Source organism: Globicephala melas, chromosome 3 (assembly GCF_963455315.2).
Source record: "Globicephala melas chromosome 3, mGloMel1.2, whole genome shotgun sequence".
NCBI lineage: Eukaryota > Metazoa > Chordata > Mammalia > Artiodactyla > Delphinidae > Globicephala > Globicephala melas.
Window position 1 is genome coordinate 33,795,228 of NC_083316.1, and position 27,841 is coordinate 33,823,068.

Genomic DNA, 27,841 nt, shown 5'->3' on the forward strand with positions numbered 1-27,841 from the left:
GAATCTGCTTCCACTCACCTGCTTGGAGCTTGGCTGGCTAAAGTTTTGAGATCATTATTTCAGTAGTTGTATTAGCTGTTTGATGACTCCATTTCTAGGCTAAGTGTTCTCACAATGCGACACCCCTGATCATCATGAGCAGTCCCACATGGAAAGTTGTTAGAAATACAGATCCTCAGGCCCCACCCCAGAACTGCTGAACCAGAAACTGGGGCTAGGTCGCAGGCATCTATATTAGCAAGTGCTCCAAGCGATTCCAATGTGCACTCGTGTTTGAGAACTGCTGTTCCAAAGATGTTTCTCTTCCTCAATTCAAAATGATACTCTAAGAAGTGGGTGTCTACTTGGTATGGCCTAATACGAAAGATATGCCTTACCTTAAAAATTATTCCTTTGAAGTTCTCTTATGATTTTCCATCCATCACACACTTTAGCTTAAAAGCTTTCTGATGCACTTTAGCTGAGGCAAAGAGAGTCTCCTAAGGAGAAAACTCCAGAAGTTTATTAACTACTTCAAGCAAGGCAACTTCCACTTGAGTCCAATCATCCTTACTGTGATGCTTATTAACTATAGAATATTTCCTCGTGTAAGACGAGGATTAAGGATGGGACTCACCTTTCCTTGCATTATCTTCTCCATAGCAATTATCACCATCAAACATACCATATATTTTATTTGCTTATTTTATGTTCTGTATGTCCTCCTCCACATGAATGTGAGCTTTATGAAGGCAAGGGCTTTTGTATGTTTTAGTCACTGCTGATTCCCCAGCACCTTGAACAGTACTGGGAACATTGTAGACATTCACAATTATTTGTTGAGTGAATGCATGAAGGTTGGTTTTCAAGAATGTGTTATACAAGTTGTTGTAGATTTCTATGCTTATTGATTCATTGAAGAAAATTACAGTTTTTGTTCTGATTTCTACTTGTCAGGATGCTTAATACCACAGGCTTCATAAGGTCCTCAGAAGTCCCATCATTTTAGTGCAACATGAACAGAAGAATTTATTAGATTGATGTGGACGTTATTACCTAGGGGTATGCTACAGAGCATCATGGATGGGAACTGGACAGGGGAGAAGACATGGGAGGCAGGGAGAACAATAATGTGAAATGAACACAAAAGGATTTATGTTGGTAACTCCTGGGTATGACAGTCTGCTGTTGGTTCAAGAGTGTCCTTTTGTAGGGATTATTTTGGGGCAGTAAATCTGTTTATCAGTAACTGTGTTAGGTCTAACACCTGCCAGGATGCAGTATTTCCACTTTCCTGTTGGCACACCTGACAGCTCCTACTTCACAGATGTTCACTGTTCTCTGGCTCATTGATGATCCCATTTTGACGCAGAAGAGCTGGTCTCCACTCTTGAAGCACTGGGAGGGCAATAGGCAGACACACTTGGAGGTGGCAGCTGCAATGAGAGAGACAGTGTGACTCACCACAGTGCTTTAAGGTTTGAATTTACCTAACTTGTCCCCAGAGCAGTGAGCACTTTGGTGGCAATGAGTGAGAATGCTGGAACAAAGGCAGTGACCCAACTGTGGCTGAATGGAGTGATCTGGGTATAAGAGAGGAGAGGGCACTGGTAAGTCAGTAAGGTGCAAGAGCTGGGCTACCTCTGACACCTCCCTCTCACTGCCCACATCCAATCAATCCATTTACACAATGTCTTCAGTCTGTCCTTCATGTTCTTTTCTCATGGGCACCACCTGGGAACAGTTATATAAGGTATCATTTATTGAGCCTGCACCATGAAACCACACACTAGGCCAAGTGCTTTGTGTGATTTATTTCATTTAATTCTCACAATAAACATATGAACTATATGGCATTATACTAATTCTACAGATGAAGAAACTCAGCTCAGAGAGGCTAAGTGATATGCCTATGGTCCCACAATTAGTAAGTGGTAGAGGCATATTTTAAATCATGAATGACTCGCAAGCCTGAACTCCTTTAACATAACTCTGTGTCACATTTTAAATTTCTTTCTAGAATATTCCTGGGTTATGACGAGGGATCTGGATTTTTAATAAGCAGTTAAATTGGGTGATACTTTTATAAGGCCTGGTTTCAAAACCACCCCAACCCTTCATAATTCATATAAATCTTGTGTTCATGAAAGAGTTTTAAAATGATCATTTAGGGGTAAAGTTACCAAAGCCAAGCATATTAAACGAGTTTTAAGTAAATGGATATAGGCTCATTTATACATACACATGTTTTAGTCAAAGTTCAAGGTCCTCCACAGATGGTCTCAACATCCCTTCACAACATTATCTTTTCTGCTTTCTCCGTCCCAGGTAGAGTGACTCCCTCTCTCTTTCCCAAGCAAGACCCCGAAGGTGTTCCAGGTTGTGTCCTTTGCCCACACTAGCCCCTTCCTTTGCCGGACTGATGTGCTCTTTCCAGTTCCCCACATGTCTGATGTCTACAAGCCTCACCTCTTTCATGAAGCATTTTATAGGCACATACCCCGACTGATGTTTCCTTTAAATAAACTTTAATGGTGTAAATTTGTCAGCACTACCTCTGATGTTTTTATACTTTCTTGTTAGTTAGCTTTTCATATGTCTTTCTCCCAAGACAGTTATAAGTGCTTTGTTAGAGAGCAGTAACTGTGGTTCTTCCATCTGTTTATCCCATTCAGTTGTTAACAAGGTGCTCAATTAATTCTGCTTCATCAGTTGATTTCAATTCTGAATTTGAGGGTGCAGGTATAAGTATTCAAAAAGAAATGTATTTGGTGGATCTGTGATAATTTATGTTGCCAAAATATCTGAGTCAGCCTGAGAATCAGGCTCTAGTCTCTTTGGGGCAGGTATCAGTTCTTTCCCACATGTCTCAACTGATGGGAGAAAATAGGGAAAAGGAATGGGGAGATGATCATTAAGCGTATAAGCTTCCTGTCCTCAGTAGGAAATAGTTCATGAACAGGCGTGAATTTCCCTTTTACACCTTTGCCAACCAGCTAGAGAAATTCTAGTTGGGGAGAGTCTTGTTTGTTGTTGGAAACTATAGGGTTTGGTGTGAAGGACAGGAGACTGTTCTACCTCTAGAGAGGTTGTCAGTTCCCCAGGCTTGTGGAAAGGCCATGGTCACCACTCTTGTAGTATGGTTATAGCTTAAATACTCTTAGCAAGATGATTTTCAGATTATTAGCATGAAAAGTCCCTTCCTGTCACCTCCACTAACTCATGTTTCCATCCTTATGAAACCCTTCCTGGCCAGAAGGTATTTACCTCTCTTACCGCTCTTGTCACATACTGTCTTATATTAAAGTTATTCATGTAATCATTTGAAAAGCTGTGAAAATTAACTCCCCAAACTGAACAATTTGAGGGTACAAAGCTCCTTTATCGTCACACCTCTCACCTTACTATGTACAGTGACTTGGGCATATTGGATACTAAATGGATGTTTACTGAATACATTTTCCCCTCCTGTTGGTTGATCCTGGATATTTTTGAAATTTAGATAAAACATTTGATAGCTATAAAAGTAGGCTCCTTGGGGAGGCTTCTGTGTTCTATGTTTTGCAAAGTGAACTTATGTCACTTTGGAGTTCCATTTTAAACTTTTTATCATTTCATTCTTGATAGAGAAGGAAAAGAGTAACAAAGTAGTACAAAATGTAATCAAGAACACAATTTAGTCACGGTGACATTCAGTTCAACCCAAATTAGTAATATCCCAATTTGCCATGAGTGGGTTGGGTATAAAATACATTTTTAGTTTCCTCTCTTTATAAATGCTGTGGTTTGTACACTGACTCTGTTCTGTAGTGCTACAGGAACAGAAATCTCTGTGACACTGACTTTTGCTCACCAACTAAGAAGGCTGGCACAGGCAGACCATATCTTTAGGGGGAAAAAGGCTTTCAGTTTTCTAACTGTGTGTAGGATCAAAGGATATTTTATTTATTTATACATTTATTTATTTTGCGGTACACGGGCCTCTCACTGTTGTGGCCTCTCCCGTTGCAGAGCACAGGCTCCGGACGTGCAGGCTCAGCGGCCATGGCTCACGGGCCTAGCTGCTCCATGGCATGTGGGATCTTCCCGGACCGGGGCACGAACCCGTGTCCCCTGCATCGGCAGGCGGACTCTCAACCAATGTGCCACCAGGGAAGCCCCAAAGGATATTTTAAATGACTTAAATCTCTCATTAAGAAATGTTCATGTTTTAGTATGATTACCCCAAGACATTCTGCTAACTTGACCAGTATTGGTAAGTATTCAAACTTTTTATGTTCTTTTATTTTTTTTTCTGAAGGTAACAGTAGTTTTTTTTTTTTTTAATTGCACACATGTCTATAAACCTAATAAATAGGTTTTATCTTTTTTTTTTTTTTTTTTTTTGCGGTATGCGGGCCTCTCACTGTTGGGGCCTCTCCCATTGCGGAGCACAGGCTCCGGACGCGCAGGCTCAGCGGCCATGGCTCACGGGCCTAGCTCCTTCACGGCATGTGGGATCTTCCCGGACCGGGGCACGAACCCGTGTCCCCTGCATCGGCAGGCAGACTCTCAACCACTGTGCCACCAGGGAAGCCCTATTTTTTTTTATATAGTAGGTTCTTATTAGTCATCAATTTTATACACATCAGTGTATACATGTCAATCCCAATCACCCAACTCATCACATCACACCCCCACCCCCCCGCAGCTTTCCACCCTTGGTGTCCATACATTTGTTCTCTACATCTGAGTCTCAATTTTTGCCCTGCAAACTGGTTCATCTGTACCATTTTTCTAGGTTCCACATATATGCGTTAATATACGATATTTGTTTTTCTCGTTCTGACTCACTTCACTCTGTATGACAATCTCTAGATCCATCCATGTCTCAACAAATGACCCAGTTTCTTTCCTTTTTATGGCTGTGTAATATTCCATTGTATATATGTACCACATCTTCTTTATCCATTCGTCTGTCGATGGGCATTTAGGTTGTTTCCATGACAGGGCTATTGTAAACAGTGCTGCAATGAACATTGGGGTGCATGTGTCTTTTTGAATTATGGTTTTCTCTGGGTATATGCCCAGTAGTGAGATTGCAGGGTCATATGGTAATTCTATTTTTAGTTTTTTAAGGAACCTCCATACTGTTCTCCATAGTGGATGTATCAATTTACATTCCCACCAACAGTGCAAGAGGGTTCCCTTTTCTCCACACCCTCTCCAGCATTTGTTGTTTGTAGATTTTCTGATGAAGCCCATTCTAACTGGTGTGAGGTGATACCTCTTTGTAGTTTTGATTTGCATTTCTCTAATAATTAGTGATGTTGAGCAGCTTTTCATGTGCTTCTTGACCATCTGTATGTCTTCTTTGGAGAACTGTCTATTTAGGTCTTCTGCCCATTTTTTGATTGGGTTGTTTGTTTTTTTTAATATTGAGCTGCATGAGCTGTTTATGTATTTTGGAGACTAATCCTTTGTCCGTTGATTCGTTTGCAAATATTTTCTCCCATTCTGAGGATTGTCCTTGTGTCTTGTTTATGGTTTCTTTGCTGTGCAAAAGCTTTTAAGTTTCATTAGGTCCCATTTGTTTATTTTTGTTTCTATTTCCATCACTCTAGAAGGTGGATTAAAAAAGATCTTGCTTTGATTTATGTCAAAGAGTGTTCTTCATATGTTTTCCTTTAAGAGTTTTATAGTGTTCGGTCTTGCATTTAGGCCTCTAATCCATTGTGAGTTTATTTTTGTGTATGGTGTTAGGGAGTGTTCTAATTTCATTCTTTTACATGTAGCCATCCAGTTTTCCCAGCACCACTTATGGAAGAGACTTTCTTTTCTCCACTGTATATCCTTGCGTCCTTTGTCATAGATTAGTTGACCATAGGTGCACGGGTTTACCTCTGGGCTTTCTATCCTTTTCCATATATATTTCTGTTTCTATATTTCTGTTTTTGTGCCAGTACCATATTGTCTTGATTTCTGTAGCTTTGTCGTATAGTCTGAAGTCAGTGAGTCTGATTCCTCCAGCTCCGTTTTTCGTTCTCAAGATTGCTTTGGCTATTCGGGGTCTTTTGTGTGTCCATACAAATTTTAGGATTTTTTGTTCTAGTTCCGTAAAAAGTGCCATTGGTAATTTGATAGGGATTGAACTGAATGTGTAGATTGCTTTGGGTAGTAGATTCATTTTCACAATATTGATTCTTCCAATCCAAGAACATGGTATATCTCTCCATCTGTTAGTATCATTGTTAACTTCTTTCATCAGTGTCTTATAGTTTTCTGCATACAGGTCTTTTGTCTCCTTAGCTAGGTTTATTCCTAGGTATTTTATTCTTTTTGTTGCAGTGGTAAATGGGAGTGTTTTCTTAATTTCTCTCTAAGATTTTTCATCATTAGTGTATAGGAATGCAAGAGATTTCTGTCCATTAATTTTGTATCCTGCTACTTTACCAAATTCATTGATTAGCTCTAGTAGTTTTCTGGTGGCATCTTTAGCATTCTCTATGTATCATGTCATCTGCAAACAGTGACAGTTTTACTTCTTCTTTTCCAATTTGTATTCCTTTTATTTCTTTTTCTTCTCTGACGAGGCTAGGACTTCCAAACATATGTTGAATAATAGTGGTGAGAGTGGACATCCTTGTCTTATTCCTGATCTTGGAGGAAATGCTTTCAGTTTTTTACCATTGAGAATGATGTTTGCTGTGGGTTTGTCGTATATGGCCTTTATTATGTTGAGGTAGGTTCCCTCTATGCCCACTTTCTGGAGAGTTTTTATCATAAACCAGTGTTGAATTTTGTCAAAAGCTTTTTCTGCATCTATTGAGATGATCATATGGTTTTTATTCTTCAGTTTGTTAATATGGTGTATCACATTGATTGATTTGCGTATATTGAAGAATCCTTGCATCCCTGCAATACATCCTACTTGATCATGGTGTATGATCCTTTTAATGTGTTGTTGTATTCTGTTTGCTAGTATTTTGTTGAGGATTTTTGCATCTATATTCATCAGTGACATTGGTCTGTAATTTTCTTTTTTTGTAGTATCTTTGTCTGGTTTTGGTATCAGGGTGATGGTGGCCTCATAGAATGAGTTTGGGAGTGTTCCTTCCTCCTCAATTTTTTGGAAGAGTTTGAGAAGGATGAGTGTTACCTCTTCTCTAAATGTTTGATAGAATTCACCTGTGAAGCCATCTGGTCCTGGACTTTTGTTTGTTGGAAGATTTTTAATCACAGTTTCAATTTCATTACTTGTGATTGGTCTGTTCATATTTTCTATTTCTTCCTGGTTAAGTCTTCGAAGTTTATTGCTTTCTAAGAATTTTTCCATTTCTTCCAGGTTGTCCATTTTATTGGCAAAGAGTTGCTTTTAGTAGTCTCTTAGGATGCTTTGTATTTCTGTGGTGTCTTTTGTAACTCTCCTTTGTCATTTCTAATTTTACTGATTTGAGTCCTCTCCCTCTTTATCTTGATGAGTCTGGCTAATGGTTTATCAATTTTGTTTATCTTCTCAAAGAACCAGCTTTTAGTTTTATTGATCTTTGCTATTGTTTTCTTTGTTTCTATTTCATTTATTTCTGCTCTGGTGTTTATGATTTCTTTCCTTCTGCTAACTTTGGGTTTTGTTTGTTCTTCCTTCTCTTGTTCCTTTAGGTGTAAGGTTAGATTTTTTATTTGAGATTTTTCTTGTTTCTTGAGGTAGGCTTGTATAGCTATAAACTTCCCTCTTAGAACTGCTTTTGCTGCATCCCATAGGTTTTGGATCATCGTGTTTTCATTGTCATTTGCCTCTAGGTAGTTTTTGATTTCCTCTTTGATTTCTTCAGTGATCTCTTGTTTATTAGGTAACTTCTCCATGTGTTTGTCTTTTTTACGTTTTTTCCCCTGAAATTAATTTCTAATCTCATAGCGTCGGGGTCAGAAAAGATGCCTGATATGATTTCAGTTTTCTTAAATTTACTGAGGCTTGATTTGTGACCCAAGATGTCATCTATCCTGGAGAACGTTCCGTGCGCACTTGAGAAGAAAGTGTAATCTGCTGTTTTTGGATGGAATGTCCTATAAATATCAATTAAATCTATCTGGTCTATTGTGTCATTTAAAGCTTCTGTTTCCTTTTTTATTTTCATTTAGGATGATCTGTCCACTGGTGAAAATGAGGTGTTAAAATCCCTCACTATTATGTGTTACTGTCGATTTCCTCTTTTACAGCTGTTAGCAGTTGCCTTATGTATTGAGATGCTCCTGTGTTGGTTGCATATATAATTGTTATATCTTCTTCTTGAATTGATCCCTTGATCATTATGTAGTGCTCTACCATGTCTCTTGTAACATTCTTTATTTTATAGTCTATTTTATCCGATAGGAGTAGTGCTACTCCAGCTTTTTTTTTGATATCCATTTGCATGGAATATCTTTTTCCATCCCCTCAGTTTCAGTCTGTATGTGTCCCTAGGTCTGAAGTGGGTCTGTTGTAGACAGCATATATATGGGTCTTCTTTTTGCATCCATTCCGCAAGCCTGTGTCTTTTGGTTGGAGCATTTAATCCATTCACGTTTAAGGTAATTATTGATATGTATGTACCTATGACCATTTTCTTAATTGTTTTGGGTTTGCTTTTGTAGTTCCTTTTCTTCTCTTTTGTTTTCCACTTAGAGAAGTTCCTTTAGCCTTTGTTCTAGAGCTGGTTTTGTGGTGCTGATTTCCCTTAGCTTTTGCTTGTCTGTAAAGCTTTTGATTTCTCCATCGAATCCTAATGGGATCCTTGCCGCGTAGAGTAATCTTGGTTGTAGGTTCTTCCCTTTCATCACTTTAAATATGTCATGCCACTCCCTTCCAGCTTGTAGAGTTTCTGCTGAGAAATCAGCTCTTAACCTTATGGGAGTTACCTTCTATGTTATTTGTCATTTTTCCCTTGCTGCTTTCAATAATTTTTCTTTGTCTTTAAGTTTTGCCAGTTTGATGAGTATGTGTCTCGGTGTGTTTCCCCTTGGGTTTATCCTGTGTGGGACTCACTGCACTTCCTGGACTTGGGTGGCTATTTCCTTTCCCATGTTAGGGAAGTTTTCAACTATAATCTCTTCAAATATTTTCTCGGGTCCTTTCTCTCTCTCTTCTCCTTCTGGGACCCTATGACGTGAATGTTGTTGTGTTTAATGTTGTCCCAGAGGTCTCTTAGGCTGTCTTCATTTCTTTTCATTCTTTTTTCTTTATTCTGTTCTACAGCAGTGAATTCCACCATTCTGTCTTTCAGGTCACTTTTCTTCTTCTGCCTGAGTTATTCTGCTATTGATTCCTTCTAGTGTATTTTTCATTTCAGTTATGGTATTGTTCATCTCTGTTTGTTTGTTCTTTAATTCTTCTAGGCCTTTGTTAATCATTTCTTGCATCTTCTTGATCTTTGCCTCCATTGTTTTTTCGAGGTCCCGGATCATCTTCACTATCATTATTCTGAATTCTTTTTCTGGAAGGTTGTGTATCTCCACTTCATTTAGTTGTTTTTCTGGGGTTTTATTTTCTTCCTTCATCTGGTACATAGCCCTCTGCCTTTTCATCTTATCTTTCTGCAAATGTGGTTTTTGTTTCACAGGCTGCAGGATTGTAGTTCTTCTTGCTTCTGCTGTCTGCCCTCTGGTGGATGAGGCTATCTAAGAGGCTTGTGCAAATTTCCTGATGGGAGGGACTGGCGGTGGGTAGAGCTGGGTGTTTCTCTCTTTATGTTCTTTTTTAAAGACAAACTTAGACTCCTAGGAATTGTGGTATTTAGATATACGTCCTGCAAAGGGCTAATGGTAAAGGTAGATTTTGACTAAATCATAAGCCACCTATTGTTAGACAGGCTTGGAAAGAATTATTTGTGGGAAAAGGAAAAAAAGAAAAAGAAACTCTTTGCAGTAGAAGAGTTCCATGAAGTTCTTTCTCCATGATAATTAAGGAAAACAGATGCTAACACTAAACACATCCCCAAATACCTGTACTACCTATTGTGGTACAGACAGGAACCATTTATCCTCCCTGCTGTCCAAATCCCTTTTATTTTCTGTATGTATATTTGACAATAATGTTTGTACATTATAATTTTTAGAGAAAAAGTTATATTTTAAATACACTATTTAAATAAATACATAGTTGCATAGTATTTTCAGCTCTTGTCTACTGAAAATTATTTTCTCTGAGAGAGATGTCAGTTGGATAATGGTGTGGGTCAGGCAGCAAAAAAATGAGTAGTAATGTTTACCTACGTGATGATTTAATAATGTTTAGAGTTGGGCACTGTACATGTCTGGCCCTAGTTTGCAGTCTCTTACATGAAATTGCCTTGTTTCGATATGGTTGAAGGTCAGAACCCCCAGACACTGACCTGCTGAGTTGCCACCATCAGATGGCCTGCTGACTGTGCCACCCATGGTGACCCTCTATCGTGGATTCAATCCCACCACCCGTCAAGGGAGCTGGGTCTTGATAATCAGTTTTAAGTGGATCAGGAAGAACCTAGATGTGGGTTATAAGGTCTCTCCCCTTTTCAAGGACTGAGTTGAAGAATATTGGTTTGAAAAGTGAAAGAGAAGCTAAGGGTAATAATAAGGTTTTTGTCTTTGTTTTTGAAAAGTAACGTGGTTTTGGCAAAAGTTGGATGTTAGCAATTCAATAATTTTCCATTGCTTAATTTATGCCTTGATTTCAGATGAGTTTTTGAAGGTGTGCCATAAGGGAAATCTAGCTGCTTATTTGAGTTCTGTTAAATCCTAATCTTCAACCCATATTTATGTATTATATGAAGCTTAATTGTACTATTTCAGGTTCCAATTTCATCTTAGACAGATGTACTGCTGTGAAGTTTCTGTTTTTAAGCAATTACAAATGAAATGCCTATAGGCAATACACTTACAGAAAATGGAAAGGTAATGCTACCTCTTAAGTATCAAATAGGCAGAGCTATAAAGGGGTAACAGTTCCAAGTTTTGGTGAGGGTATGGAAGGCAGTCTTTATGACACATGGTCAATATGAATTTAATATGATAAAAACGTTTCTAGAAAGCAAGTTGATACATTGTACCAAGAAAGACTTTATATTTTAAAATAATATTTATCTAGAAATTCCATTTTCTAAGGTATAGCCTAAAGAAATGGTCTTAGAGTATAGATCTATCTGTGATAGATTTGTCTATTACAACACTGCTTATAATAGCAAAATCTTGGGAAAAATCTGAAGGACTAACAGGAGATTGATTAAGTAAATCACAGAATGTCCATATAGGCTTTTGCAGACATTGAACATTATGTGGAAAGAGGCCAGTCACAGGTTTGTTCAAGATGGCGAAGTAGAAGGACGTGCTCTCACTCCCTCTTGTGAGAGCACTGGAATCACAACTAACTGCTGAACAATCTTCAACAGGAAGACACTGCAACTCACCAAAAAAGATACCCCACATCCAAAGACAAAAGGAGAAGCCACAGTGAGATGGTAGGAGGGGCGCAATCACAATAAAATCAAATCCCATAACTGCAGGGTGGGTGACTCACAAACTGGAGAATACTTATACCACAGAAATCAACCCACTGGAGTGAAGGTTCTGAGCCCCACGTCAGTCTTCCTAACCTAGGAAAGGAGGAGAAATTCCTAGAGAATCAGACTTTGAAGGCTAGCAGGATTTGATTTCAGGACTTTGACAGGACTGGGGGAAACAGAGACTCCACTCTTGGAGGGCACACACAAAGTAGTGTGCACATCGGGACCCAGGGGAAGGAGCAGTGACTCCTTAGGAAACTGAAGCAGATCTACCTGCTAGTGTTGGAGGGTCTCCTGCAGAGGTGGGGGGTGGCTGTGTCTCACCATAAGGACAGGACACTGGCAGCAGAAATTCAGGGAAATACTCCTTGGCATGACCCCTACCAGAGTCCGCCATTGGCACCAACAAAGAGCCCAGGTAGGCTCCAGTGTTGAGTTGCCTCAGGCCAAACAACCAACACAGAGGGAATCCAGCCCCACCCATCAGCAGACAAGCGAATTAAAGCTTTACTGAGCTCTGCCCACCAGACCAACAGCCAGCTCTACCCACCACCAGTCCCTCCCATCAGGAAACTTGCACAAGCCTCTTAGATGGCCTCATCCACCAGAGGGAAGACAGCAGAAGCAAGAAGAACTACAATCCTGCAGCTTGTGGAACAAAAACCACATTCACAGAAAGATAGACAAGATGAAAAGGCTATGTACCAGATGAAGGAATAAGATAACACCCCAGAAAAACAACTAAATGAAGTGGAGATAGGCAACTTTCCAGAAAAAGAATTCAGAATAATGTTAGTGAAGATGATCCAGGACCTCCAAAAAAGAATGGAGGCAAAGAACGGGAAGATGCAAGAAATATTTAACAAAGACCTAGAAGAATTAAAGAACAAACAAACAGAGATGAAGAATACAGTAACTGAAATGAAAACTACACTAGAAGGAATCAGAATAGCAGAATAACTGAGGCAGAAGAACGGATAAGTGACCTGGAAGACAGAAAGGTGGAATTCACAGTTGTGGAGCAGAATAAAAAAAAAGAATGAAAAGAAATGAAGACAGCCTAAGAGACCTCTGGGACAACATTAAACACAACAACATTCACATCATAGGGTCTCAGAAGGAGAAGAGAGAGAGAAAGGACCCGAGAAAATATTTGAAGAGATTATAGTTGAAAACTTCCCTAACATGGGAAAGGAAATAGCCACCCAAGTCCAGGAAGTGCAGTGAGTCCCATACAGGATAAACCCAAGGAGAAACATACTGAGACACATACTAATCAAACTGGCAAAACTTAAAGACAAAGAATAATTATTGAAAGCAGCAAGGGAAAAATGACAAATAACATAGAAGGTAACTCCCATAAGGTTAAGAGCTGATTTCTCAGCAGAAACTCTACAAGCTGGAAGGGAGTGGCATGACATATTTAAAGTGATGAAAGGGAAGAACCTACAACCAAGATTACTCTACGCGGCAAGGATCCCATTAGGATTCGATGGAGAAATCAAAAGCTTTACAGACAAGCAAAAGCTAAGGGAAATCAGCACCACAAAACCAGCTCTAGAACAAAGGCTAAAGGAACTTCTCTAAGTGGGAAACAAAAGAGAAGAAAAGGACCTACAAAAGCAAACCCAAAACAATTAAGAAAATGGTAATAGCAACATATGTATTGATAATTACCTTAAACGTGAATGGATTAAATGCTCCAACCAAAAGACAGAGGCTCACTGAATGGATACAAACACAAGACCCATATATGTGCTGTCTACAACGACCCACTTCAGACCTAGGGATACATACAGACTGAAACTGAGGGGATGGAAAAAGATATTCCATGCAAATGGATATCAAAAGAAAGCTGGAGTAGTGCTACTCCTATCAGATAAAATAGACTTTAAAATAAAGAATGTTACAAGAGACAAGGAAGGACACTACATAATTATCAAGGGATCAATTCAAGAAGAAGATATAACAATTATACATGCACCCAACACAGGAGAACCTCAATACATATGGCAACTGCTAACAGCTGTAAAAGAGGAAATCGACAGTAACACAATAATAGTGGGGGACTTTAACACCTCACTTACACCAATGGACAGATCATCCAAACAGAAAATTAGTAAGAAAGCAAGGGCTTTAAATGATACAATAGACCAGGTAGATTTAATTGCCATTTAGAAGAAATTCCATCCAAAAACAGCAGATTACACTTTCTTCTCAAGTGCACATGGAACATTCTCCAGGATAGATCACATCTTTGGTCACAAATCAAGCCTCAGTAAATTTAAGAAAAATGAAATCATATCAGGCATCTTTTCTGATCACAACGCTATGAGATTAGAAATCAATTACAGAGAACAGAACGTAAAAAACACAAACACATGGAGTCTAAGCAATACATTACTAAATAACCAAGAGTTCACTGAAGAAATCAAAAAATACCTAGAGGCAAATGACAATGAAAATACGACGATCCAAAACCTATGGGATGCAGCAAAAGCAGTTCTAAGAGGGAAGTTTATAGCTATACAAGCCTACCTCAAGAAACAAGAAAATCTCAAATAAAAAATCTAACGTTACACCTAAAATACCTAGAGAAAGAAGAACAAACAAAACCAAAGTTAGCAGAAGGAAAGAAGTCATAAAGACCAGAGCAGAAATAAATGAAATAGAAACAAAGAAAACAATAGCAAAGATCAATAAAACTAAAAGCTGGTTCTTTGAGAAGATAAACAAAATTGATAAACCATTAGCCAGAGTCATCAAGAATAAGAGGGAGAGGACTGAAATCGATAAAATTAGAAAATGAAAAAGAAGTCTTAACAGACACCACAGAAATACAAAGCATCCTAAGAGACTACTATAAGCAACTCCATGCCAATAAAATGGACAACCTGGCAGAAATGGACAAATTCTTAGAAAGGTATACTTTCGAAGACTTAACCAGGAAGAAATAGAAAATATGAACAGACCAATCACAAGCACTGAAATTGAAACTCTGATTAAAAATCTTCCAACAAACAAAAGTCCAGGACCAGATGGCTTCACAGGTGAATTCTATCAACCATTTAGAGAAGAGCTAACACCATCCTTCTCAAACTCTTTCAAAAAGTTGCAGAGGAAGGAACACTCCCAAACTCATTCTATGAGGCCACCATCACCCTGATACCAGAACCAGACAAGTATACTAGAAAAAAAGAAAATTACAGACCAATATAACTGATGAATATAGATGCAAAAATCCTCAACAAAATACTAGCAAACAGAATACAACAACACATTAAAAGGATCATACACCATGATCAAGTGGGATTTATCCCAGGGGTGTAAGGATTCTTCAATATATGCAAATCAATCAATGTGATACACCATATTAACAAATTGAAGAATAAAAACCATATGATCATCTCAATAGATGCAGGAAAAGCTTTTGACAAAATTCAACACCGATTTATGATAAAACTCTCCAGAAAGTGGGCATAGAGGGAACCTACCTCAACATATTAAAGGCTATATACAATAAAACCCACAACAAACGTTATTCTCAATGGTGAAAAACTGAAAGCATTTCATCTGAAATCAGGAACAAGACAAGGATGTCCACTGTTGCCACTATTATTCAACATAGTTTTGGAAGTCCTATCCACGGCAGTCAGAGAATAAAAAGAGATATAATGAATCCAAATTGGAAAAAAGACATAAAACTATCACTGTTTGGCGATGACATGATACTATTCATAGAGAATCATAAAGATGCTACCAGAAAACTACTAGAGCTAATCAATGCATTTGGTAAAGTAGCGGGATACAAAATTAATGCACAGAAATCTCTTGCATTCCTATACACTAATGATGAAAAATCTGAAAGAGAAATTAAGGAAACACTCCCATTTACCATTGCAACAAAAAGAATAAAATACCTAGGAATAAACCTACCTAGGGAGACAAAAGACCTGTATGCAGAAAACTATAAGACACTGATGAAAGAAATTAAAGATGATACAAACAGATGGAGAGATATACCATGTTCTTGGATTGGAATAATCAATATTATGAAAATGACTATACTACCCAAAGCAATCTACAGATTCAATGCAATCCCTATCAAATTACCAATGGCATTTTTTACAGAACTAGAACAAAAAATCTTAAAATTTGTATGGAGACAAAAAAGACCCCAAATAACCAAAGCAGTCTTGAGGGAAACAAATGGAGCTGGAGGAATCAGACTCCCTGACTTCAGACTATACTACAAAGCTAAAGTAACCAAGCCAATATGCTACTGGCACAAAAACAGAAATATAGATAAATGGAACAGGATAGAAAGCCCAGAGATAAACCCACTCACCTATGGTCAACTAATCTATGAAAAAGAGGAAAGGATATACAATGCAGAAAAGACAGCCTCTTCAATAAATTGTGCTGGGAAGACTGGAGAGCTACATGTAAAAGAATGAAATTAGAACACTCCCTAACACCATACACAAAAATAAACACTAAATGGATTAGAGACCTGTATGTAAGACCGGACAGTATAAAACTCTTAGAGGAAAACATAGGCAGAGCACTCTTTGACATAAACCACAGCACGATCTTTTTTGATCCACCTCCTAGAGTAATGGAAATAAAAACAAAAATAAGCAAATGGGACGTAATGAAACTTAAAGGCTTTTGCAAAGCAAACTACAAACAAGATGAAAAGACAACCCTCAGAATGGGAGAAAATATTTGCCATCGAATCAATGGACAAAGGATTAATCTCTAAAATATATAAACTGCTCATGCAGCTCAATATTCAAACAACAAACAACCCAATCCAAAAATGGGCAGAAGACCTAAATAGACATTTCTCCAAAGAAGACATACAGATGGCCAAGAAGCACATGAAAAGCTGCTCAGCATCACTAATTAGTAGAGAAATGCAAATCAAAACTACAATGAGGTGTCACCTCACACCTCACACCATCATCAGAAAATCTACAAACAAGAAATGCTGGAGAAGGTGTGGAGAAAAGGGAACCCTCTTGCATTGTTGGTGGGAATGTAAATTGATACAGCCACTATGGAGAACAGTATGGAGGTTCCTTAAAAAACTAAAAACAGAATTACCGCATGACCCAGCAATCCCATTACTGGGCATATACCCAGAGAAAACCATAATTCAAAAAGACACATGCACCCCAATGTTCATTGCAGCACTATTTACAAGAGCCAGGTCATAGAAGCAACCTAAATGCCCATTGACAGATGAATCAATAAAGACAAGTGGTACATATATACAATGGAATATTACTCAGCCATAAAAAGGAACGAAATTGTGTCATTTGTAGAGATGTGGATGAATCTAGAGACTGTCATACAGAGTGAAGTAAGTCAGAAAGAGAAAAACAAATGTCGTATATTAACGCATATATGTGGAACCTAGAAAAATGGTACAGATGAACCAGTTTGCAGGGCAGAAATTGAGACACAGATGTAGAGAACAAACATATGGACACCAAGGGGGGAAAGCGGTGTTGGGGGTGGTGGTGTGATGAATTTGGAGATTGGGATTGACTTATATACACTAATATGTATGAAATGGATTGCTAATAAGAACCTGCTGTATAAAAAAATAATTAAAATTAAATTTAAAAAAGAAAATTGTGTGGCAGAATAACATATTATGACATGGAAATAGTTTCATGATATATTTAGTGAAAAACAGCAATATATAAAATAAGATGTAGTAGATGATCCTATTTTTTAAAAAATTTGTAATATAATCAATGCCACCTCTGAGGTGTGTGAGGCCCCAGGGACATTTTTTTAATGGGGTGCCTCTTTATATAAATGATTAAAGTCACTTCAAATTAGTGTCAGCACCATCCTAGCTGTCTGATCTCAAGCAATTTGGAGAAAGACTACCTTGCTGGCCAGTGGCTCACCAGGCTTCTCTCTGGGAATGAGGTCTAGCTGTGAGTGAGGGATGACTCTACAGGTGGAGTCCCAGAGCTCCTTGGAACATCTGGTTGACCCCATGCCTGGTGGGGGAGAAAAGCAGGAGAGGGTAGGAGAATGTCCCACAAGGAAGAAACAGGGCCTTGGCCCATGAGGGTCTATGTGTGGGCTCAAGACATCCTGCCTATATAACCCTGCCAACCTGGGGTGATTCCAGGCACTGCAAGAGGACTTCAAAAAATTTGAGGCAGATGCTTCTGGTAATTGGTATCCATGTCTAGGCTCAGGGCACTGTACCTGTGCTGGCCCCAGCTGGTTCCAACTGCCAGAGGAAACTTAGACAATTTTGATAAAGGCCCTCCAAAGCTGGGGATGGGGAAGAAGAGTACCTAAAGCATAGATCAGGATGGGTGTTCTTCTTACTGGGGTCTAAGGGTGGGACTGATTATGTATGTGCAGAAAAAGATTGGAGAGATTTACACCAAAATTGTGGATGGGCTGGGTTCTACTTTTCCCTTCTATTTCAATCAATTCATAAATTTTTTTTACAATGAAAAGAATTATTTTTGATTAAGGAAAGTTATTTTAAAGAAAGAATGTATAAATGCAAGTAAGATATACTAGTTGAGATGAAGGTTAAGTGAGAGCTTTTCCAGTATGGGTCACTGCTGGAGCTTACCTGAACATTTTTCCCAGTCGTAGCAGGTGTCATAGCCACAGGATTCTTTCTTTGTGCTACTGGATGAAAGTTTTGTCCTTTCAAGACCCCATTCTAGCTGTGGACCATCTTGGCATGAACCAATATGTAGAAAATGGAGTTGCTGATTGTTTAAACAGTTCTCGGCCAAAAACTTACAAGCGGTTGAAGTAAAGTGATGACTGGAGCGAGTATCAAGCACACAGATATCTTCTGAATAAAGGCTGTCCAAGAGAGGAAAGCAAGCATTTATATATGAAGACTAGAAAAGAAGAGATGGCGTGCAGCCAACTCATATGTTAACTTACCACCCAGCTATTCTTTCCCCCAATTTCTCTCCTTTCAGGCTCTCATTTTATCTGGCATGCATTGGGATTCCTCTTTCTAAAATTTCACTTTAAGCATGGTACTACTCCCAATTGCCTTCAAATTAAAGTCTGAATTATTAAATTCTGATGATCAAAATCTTCCATATTTTGACCCAATCAACTTTTCTTTCTAGAATCATTTTTCCATCCTCCTTAATCCCTCTTTATCATCTGAAAATTTGACTATTTTCTAAACTAATAAGATTATTGTTCCTTTGCTACCATGCCAAGCCCTACTCAATCAATGTCGTATTGTCTCTCCTCTCTGCCTGTCTGCATCCAGATCAATTCCTGGCTACATTTTGAAGCTAATCCTGATCGACCTAGCCGATGGTAGCCTGTACCTCCTCTGAACACTTTTTTAACACTTATTAATTGTAATACAAGAGTCTTATATATAATTTTATATATATATAATTCTCTCTCTCTATATATATAATTATATAGCTTTGTAAGTGTGTTTGTATTGTGGTTAAGAACATGAGCTTTTAAGTCAATTAATCCCTGGGTAACTTGCTAAATCTAAGTAAATGGATGGGTCCTGCTAACAAAAGGTTAGCCATAGTCCTTCTCTTGCTGAGAGGACAAGAACGCCTTGATTACTCCAAATATGAGTTTCTTCTCTAATGTCAACTTTAGAGTTAACAATCAGTGCACCAGTATGTAAAATTGTTTCCAGGAACTGAAGCCCATAGCTGAGAACAAAAGGCCACTCTCTGAGAACTTAAGCTGTGGGGTCAGTCACTCTCAGAAACATCCTCAATGCCATATAAAAGAGGACTGAGGAGTATAGAAAGGGGCTAGAGAGGTAAGACTGAGCTGAAATTCAGACAGTTCCAGAGGACAGTCTGTATTCTCATGGTTGGGTATTGCAAAGATAAAGATAGAAGTTTCCTCTGGGTTAAATGGACAATGGGAACATTTTAAGTACTCCCTTAAAAGGCCATTTGCTGGGTGAGGGGACCCCAGCTGCAAGAAACTCATACAAAGTGGACCACTTGTGGTTAATACTGAGGAGGGTAGATAGAGCCATCCTTGGGTTGAATTCTATCAGTGGAATGTTACAGAAAAAGACCCTGTAGTGTTCTCATAAATAAATAAACAAACAAATTAATGTGTCCCTACAAGTGTTTGTTCACTTGTAGCTCAGAGGAATGTGGGAGCGAATCAGTGTTAAAAGTGAAAAAAAAAAGTTGGTGCAAAGAAATAGAAGAAAAATTTAAAAGTAACAATTATGGACACACAGTTTTAAAGATGAAAATTGCCTTAGAACAGTCTGCATTGTTTAAAATATATATTTCAAAGTAAAAAAAAGTGAAATATCACAGCTGGGCACAGTCTGTTGGCTTCCTACTCCGTTATTCATTCTCTCCCTCAGTCATGTAACTCTAATTTTATTCAAAAACGCTTTTGCTTCTAGCCAAAGAACTGCATTTCATAGCCTCCCTTGCAGGTCCACCGGGCCACGTGAATAAGAGAAGAGTAATGAGATGGACGCCATGATAATTTTCCCAGGAACTCTCCTTAAAAAGAGAGACTGTGTCCATTTCTGGTCTTCCTTCCTTTGTACTCCAGCAGGGAAGTCTTGGATCATGAAATAAATTTAAGAATGTCAGAAAAGAAAACTGTACTTTGATAAAAATAAATAAATAAGTAAAGTATCAGTTATACTTCAATAAAAAATAAATTATGAATATTAGATTTTAAAAAAATGAATGGCAGAACAGAAAGCAGGAAGGAGAAGCAGTCCTATCTGAAATGAGAGAATCACCAGACCATCCCTAGACTGCCTTCCCCCGCATTTATTTTGTGAGATAGAGAAACAAAACTTTACCTTAAGCTAATGTTATTTCGGATTAAATTCCCCTGAAAGCATCCCTTAAATTAATAAGCACCCTTGACATGCCAGGGTTAGTTCATGTAAAAAAAGGCAGTTATAACAGCAGAGAGTCGTGGCAGCCATATAAGGATATATCATTTTTCATCAAGCTCTCTGCCACCACATGAAAGACTAATCTCACAAAGGGATGTGTGTGTGTGTGTGTGTGTGTGTGTGTGTGTGTGAAGTCCATGCTCACACCTCTTTCTCTACTCCAAGCTTTTGGAGGCACAAACTTGCCCTATATTTAGGGGGAAGAGAAAGCCTTTGATATACATGAGTTTGATTTTAAACTGGACAGGAATGAGTCTTTAACATCAGAATGAGACTATTTTTTTTTTTAAACATCTTTATTGGAGTATAATGGCGTTACAATGTTGTGTTAGTTTCTGCCGTATAACAGGGTGAATCAGCTATACGTATACGTATACCCCCATACCCCCTCTCGTGCCTCTCCCTCGCACCCTCCCTATCCCACCCTTCTAGATGGTCACAGAGCACAGAGCTGATCTCCCTGGGCTATGCAGCTGCTTCCCACTAGCTATCTGTTTTACATTTGGTAGTGTATATATGTCCATGCCTCTCTCTCACTTCGTCCCAGCTTACCCTTCCCCCTCCCCGTGTCCTCAATTACATTCTCTACGTCTGCGTCTTTATTCCTGTTCTGTCCCTAGATTCTTTAGAACCTTTTTTTTTTTTATTCCATATATATGTGTCAGCATGCGGTATCTTTCACTTTCTGACTTACTTCACTCTGTATGACAGCCTCTAGGTCCATCTACCTCACTACAAAAAACTCAATTTCATTTCTTTTTATGGCTGAGTAATATTCCATGGTATATATGTGCCACATCTTCTTTATCCATTCATCTGTTGATGGAAACTTAGGTTGCTTCCTTTTCCTGGCTATTGTAAAGAGAGCTGCAATGAACATTGTGGTACATGACTCTTTTTGAATTATGGTTTTCTCAGGGTATATGCTCAGTAGTGGGATAGCTGGGTCATATGGTAGTTCTATTTTAGTGTTTTAGGACCCTCTATACTGTTCTCCATAGAGGCTGTATCAATTTATATTCCCACCAACAGTGCAAGAGGGCTCCCTTTTCTCCACACCCTCTCCAGGATTTATTGTTTGTAAATTTCTTGATGATGACCATTCTGACACGTGTGAGGTAAGGCCTCATTGTAGTTTTGATTTTCATTTCTCTGATGATCAGTGATGTTGAGCATCCTTTCATGTGCTTGTTGGCAATCTGTATATCTTCTTTGGAGAAATGTCTATTTAGGTCTTCTGCCCATTTTTGGATTAGGTTGTTTGTTTTTTTGAGCTCCTTGTAAATTCTGGAGATTAATCCTTTGTCAGCTGCTTCATTTGCAAATATTTTCTCGCATTCTGACGGTTGTCTTTTCATCTTGTTTATAGTTTCCTTTGCTGTGCAAAAGCTTTGAAGTTTCATTAGGACCCATTTGTTTACTTTTGTTTTTATTTCCATTTCTCTAGGAGGTGGGTCAAAAAGGATCTTGCTGTGATTTATGTCATAGGGTGTTCTGCCTATGTTTTCCTCCAAGAGTTTTACAGTGTCTGGCCTTACATTTAGGTCTTTAATCCATTTTGAGTTTATTTTTGTGTATGGTGTTAGGGAGTGTTCTAATTTCATTCTTTTACATGTAGCTGTCCAATTTTCCCAGCACCGCTTATTGAAGAGGCTGTCTTTTCTCCACTGTATATTCTTGCCTCCTTTACCAAAGATAAGGTGACCATATGTGCGTGGGTTTATCTCTGGGCTTTCTGTCCTGTTCCGTTGATCTGTATTTCTGTTTTTGTGCCAGTACTATACTGTATTGATTACTGTAACTTTGTAGTATAATCTGAAGTCAGGGAGTCTGATTCCTCCAGCTCCATTTTTCTTTCTCAAGTTTGCTTTGTCTATTCAAGGTCTTTTGTGTTTTCATACAAATTGTGAAATTTTTTATTCTTGTTCTGTGAAAAATGCCGTTGGTGGTTTGATAGTGATTGCATTGAATCTGTAGATTGCTTTGGGTAGTAGAGTTATTTTCACAATGTTGATTCTTCCAATCCAGGAACATGGTAAATCTCTCCATCTGTTTGTATCATCTTTAATTTCTTTCATCAGTGTCTTATAGTTTTCTGCATACAGGTGTTTTGTCTCCTTAGGTAGGTTTATTCCTATGTATTTTATTCTTTTTGTTGCAATGGTAAATGGGAGTGTTTCCTTAATTTCTCTTTCAGATTTTTCATCATTAGTGTATAGGAATGCAAAAGATTTCTGTGCATTAAAGTAGTATCCTGCTACTTTACCAAATTCATTGATTAGCTCTAGTCATTTTCTAGTAGCATCTTTAGGATTCTGTAAATATAGTATCATTTCATCTGCAAATAGTGACAGTTTTGCTTCTTCTTTTCCGATTTGGATTCCTTTTACTTCTTTTTCTTCTCTGATTGCTGTGGCTAAAACTTCCAAAACTATGTTGAATAATAGTGGTGAGAGTGGGCAAACTTGACTTGTTCCTGATCTTAGAGGAAATGGTTTCAGTTTTTCATGATTGAGAATGATATTGGCTATGGATTTGTCATATATGACCTTTATTATGTTGAGGTAAGTTCCCTCTATGCCTACTTTCTGGAGGGTTTTTTTTTTTGTCATAAATGGGTGTTGAATTTTGTCGAAAGCTTTTCCTGCATCTATTGAGATTATCGTGTTGTTTTATCTTTCATTTTGTTAATATGGTGTATCACATTGACTGATTTGCGTATATTGAAGAATCCTTGCATTCCTGGGATAAACCCCACTTGATCATGGGGTATGATCCTTTTAATGTGCTACTGTATTCTGTTTGCTAGTATTACATTGAGGATTTTTGCATGTATGTTCATCAGTGATATTGGCCTGTAGTTTTCTTATTTTGTGACATCTTTGTCTGGTTTTGGTATCAGGGTGATGGTGGCCTCGTAGAGTGAGTTTGGGAGTGTTCGTCCCTCTGCTATATTTTGGACCAGTTTGAGAAGGATAAGTGTTAGCTCTTCTGTAAATGTTTGATAGAATTTGCCTGTGAAGCCATCTGGTCCTGGACTTTTGTTTGTTGGAAGATTTTTAATCACAGTTTCAGTTTCAGTGCCTGTGATTGGTCTGTTTATATTTTCTATTTCTTCCTTGTTCAGTTTTGGGATGTTGTGCTTTCCTAAGAATTTGTCCATTTCTTCCAGGTTGTCCATTTTATTGGCATATAGCTGCTTGTCATAATCTCTCATGATCCTTTGTATTTCTGCAGTGTCAGTTGTTATCTCTCCTTTTTCATTTCTAATTCTTTTGACTTGAGTTTTCTCCCTTTTTTTCTTGATGAGTCTGGCTAATGGTTTATCACTTTTGTTTATCTTCTCAAATAACCAGCTTTTAGTTTTATTGATCTTTGTTATTGTTTCCTTCATGTCTATTTCATTTATTTCTGATGTATTCTTTATGATTTCTTTCCTTCTGCTAACTGGTTTTTTTGTTCTTCTTTCTGTAATTGCTTTTGGTGTAAGGTTATGTTGTTTATTTGAGTTGTTTCTTGTTTCTTGAGGTAGGCTTGTATTGCTATAAACTTCCCTCTTAGAACTGCTTTTGCTGCATCCTGTAGGTTTTGGATCATCATGTTTTCATCGTCATTTGTTTCTAAGTATTTTTTGATTTCCTCTTTGATTTCTCCAGTGATCTCTTGATTATTTAGTAGTGTATTGTTTAGCCTCCATGTGTTTGTATTTTTTACAGATTTTTTTTTTCCTGTAATTGATATCTAGTCTCATAACATTGTGGTCGGAAAAGATACTTGATATGTTTTCAATTTTCTTAAATTTACCAAGGCTTGTTTTGTGACCCAAGGTATGGTCTATCCTGGAAAATATTCCATGAGCACTTGAGAAGAAAGTGTATTCTATTGTGTTTGGAAAGAATATCCTATAAATATAAATTAAGTCCATTTTGTTTAATGTGTCATTTAAATCTTGTTTTTCCTTATTTATTTTCATTTTGGATCATCTGTCCATTGGTGAAAGTGGGATGTTAAAATCCCCTACTATGATTGTGTTACTGTCTATTTCCCCTTTTATGGCTGTTAGCATTTGCCTTATGTATTGAGGTGTTCCTCTGTTGAGTGCATAAATATTTACAATTGTTATATCTTCTTCTTGGAGTGATCCCTTGATCATTATGTAGTGTCCTTCTTTGTCTCTTGTAATAGTCTTCATTTTAAAGTCTATTTTGTCTAATATGAGAATTGGTACTCCAGCTTTCTTTTGATTTCCATTTGCATGTAATATCTCTTTCCATCCCCTCACTTTGTCTGTATGTGTCCTGAGGGGTGAAGTGGGTCTCTTGTAGACAGCATATATATGGGTCTTGTTTTTTATCCATTCAGCCAGTCTATGTCTTTTGTTTGGATCATTTAATCCATTTACATTTAAGGTAGTTATCAATATATATGTTCCTATTATCATTTTCCTAACTGTTTGGAGTTTGTTATTGTAGGTCTTTTCCTTTTCTTGTGTCTCCTGCCCAGAGAAGTTCCTTTAGCATTTGTTGTAAAGGTGATTTGGTGGTGCTGAATTATCTTAGCTTTTGCTTGTCTGTAAAGGTTTTAATTTCTCCATCCAATCTGAATGAGATCCTTGCTCGGTAGAGTAATCTTGGTTGTAGGTTTTTCCCTTTTATCCCTTAAAAATGTCCTGCCACTTCTGGCTTGCAGAATTTCTGCTGAAAATTTAGCTCTTAACCTTATGGGGATACCTTGTATGTTATTTGTTGCTTTTCCCTTACTGCTTTTATTATTTTTTCTTTGTATTTAATTTTCGATAGTTTGTTAATATGTGTCTTGGCATGTTTCTCCTTGGATTTATTCTGTATGGGACTCTCTGTGCTTCCTGGACTTTATTTCCTTTGCCATGTTAGGGAAGTTTTCAACTATAATCCCTTCAAATGTTTTCTCAGACCCTTTCTTTTTCTCTTCTTCTTCTGGGACACATATAATTCAAATGCTGGTGCATTTAATGTTGTCCCAGAGGTCCCTGAGACTGTCTTCAGTTCTTTTCATTCTTTTTTTCTTTATTCTGCTCTGTGGTAGTTATTTCCACTATTTTATCTTCCAGGTCACTTATCCATTCTTCTACCTCAGTTATTCTGCTATTGATTCCTTCTATAGTATTTTTAATTTCATTTATTGTGTTGTTCATCATTGCTTGTTTGCTCTTTAATTTTTCTAGATCCTTGTTAAATGTTTTGTATTTTCTCCATTATATTTCCAAGATTTTGGATCATCTTTACTATTATTACTCTGAATTCTTTTTCAGGTATACTGTCTATGTCCTCTTCATTTGTTTGGTCTGCTGGGTTTTTACCTTGCTACTTCATCTGCTGCATATTTCTCTGTCTTCTCATTTTGTTTAACTTACTGTGTTTGGGGTCTCTTTTTCCCAGGCTGCAGGTTTGTAGTTCCCGTTCTTTTTGGTATCTGCCACCATTGGGTGAGGTTGGTTCAGTGGGTTGTGTAGGCTTCCTGATGGAGGGGACTGGTGCCTGTGTTCTGGTGGATGAGGCTGGATCTTGTCTTTCTGGTGGGCAGGGCTGCTTCCAGCAGTGTGTTTTAGGGTGTCTGTGAACTTAGTATGATTTTAGGCAGCCTCTTTGCTAATGGGTGGGGTTGTGTTCCTGTCTTGCTAGTTGTTTGGCATGAGGTGTCCAGCACTGGAGCTTGCTGGCCGTTGGGTGGAGCTGGGTCTTAGGACTGAGGCGGAGATCTCTGGGAGAGCTCTCACCTATTGATATTACATGGTGCCGGGAGGTGTCTGGTGGTTCAATGTCCTGAACTCAGGTCTCCCACCTCTGAGGCTCAGGCCTTACCCCCGGCTGGAGCAGCAAGACCCTGTCAGCCACATGGCTCAGAAGAAAAGGGAGAAAAGAAGGAAACAAAGAAAAAAATAAAATAAAATAAAAATGTTTTTAAAATAAAAATATTAATAAAATTTAAAAAGTAATAAAAAAAAGGGAGCAACCAAACCAATAAAAAAATCCACCAATGATAACAAGCACTAAAAATTATACTAGGATAAACATAAAAATCAGAAACTAGTCAGTCAATACAGCAATCCCCAAGTCTACGGTTGTTCCCAAAGTCCACCTCCTCAATATGGGATGATTCCTTGTCTATTCAGGTATTCCAGAGATGCAGGTACATCAAGTTGATTGTGGAGCTTTAATCCGCTGCTCCTTAGGCTGCTGGGAGAGATTTCCCTTTCTCTCGTTTGTTTGCACAGCTCCTGGGGTTCAGCTTTGGATTTGGCCCCACCTCTTCATGTATGTTGCCTTCTGGCATCTGTTCTTCACCCAGACAGGACGGAGTTAAACGAGTGGCTGATTATGGTGCTCTGGCTCACTCAGGCTGGGGCGACGGGGGGGTACAGAATGAGGGGCGAGCCTGTGGTGGCAGAGGCTGGCATGATGTTGCACCAGCCTGAGGCACACCTTGTATTCTCTCAGGGAAGTTGTCCCTCGATCATGGGACCCTGGCAGTGGCGGGCTGCACAGGCTCCCAGGACAGGAGATGTGCATAGTGACCTGTGCTTGCACATAGGATTCTTGGTGGGTGCAGCAGCAGCCTTAGCGCTTCATGCCCATCTCTGGTGTCCGCACTGATAGTTGCAGCTCGTGCCCGCAGAATGAGACTGTTTTAGTAACAAAAGCCATGCAAACTTAGTGGACAAGGGTGAGAGGCAATTAAGAAAGCTTGCTACCAAGTGGGGAAGGAAGAATTCAACAGAGCATAGGGAGTATTGGTTATGTGAAGAATTAACATGCTTTGTGTTCATGGTTCAAGAAGCCTAGCTCCTCCATTAAGTTGGTTACACTAGACTGGTTTTCCATTTCTAAACAGAGTCCATAGAGTATCTCTTACCCACAGTCTTCTTCTGGAGACATGCAAATGCATTCAGATCCCAACTGTTTTTGTCCTGGTTGACAATTGCCTTTTAAGAGTTCCAAGGTATCTGAATCAAAAGAAAATGAAGATAAGAACAATGCACACCATGGATTTCAAGTGATAAGTTTGAATTTAGGAGAAAAGGCAGTGGTGAAAAGTTCTCATTTATCTTTTGGAGTTAGAGCATTCATTTTGGCTTTTCCAAATATGTTGTCATGAAATAGTCCATCTGAAAAGTCCTTTCTAGCTCTAGGAGCTGTCGTTTTCCAACCTAGAACTGCTGCTAAGTTCAGAGAACTAAAGAAAATGGAATTGGTGAAATTTTTGCTCATTTGTTATTCAAACATTTATTGAGCGACTATGATTTCCCAGCACCGCCATAGGTTCTGGGGATAGTGGGTTGAGAAAAATTTGACCCAGATCCCATGCTCTCAGAGCTTCTAGTCTTGTGGAGCAGACAGACATTAATCAAAAAAACACACTGTACACATAGAATTGCTGCTGTTATTAGTGC

General features: G+C 38.4%; 1 protein-coding gene across 1 annotated transcript in view; it reads right to left on the reverse strand.

Annotated features, from left to right (window-relative positions):
* Window positions 1-1,239: 1,239 nt before the first annotated feature.
* Window positions 1,240-27,841, reverse strand: part of C6 (complement C6) — an 82,850-nt gene continuing 56,248 nt past the window's right edge. Inside the window, exons 17-19 of the mRNA XM_070045087.1 lie at window positions 27,304-27,394; window positions 18,094-18,335; window positions 1,240-1,415 (exon numbers count right to left, since the gene is read on the reverse strand). Of these exons, the coding sequence (XP_069901188.1) occupies window positions 1,240-1,415; window positions 18,094-18,335; window positions 27,304-27,394 (509 nt within the window). The remainder of the gene's footprint in view (window positions 1,416-18,093; window positions 18,336-27,303; window positions 27,395-27,841) is intronic.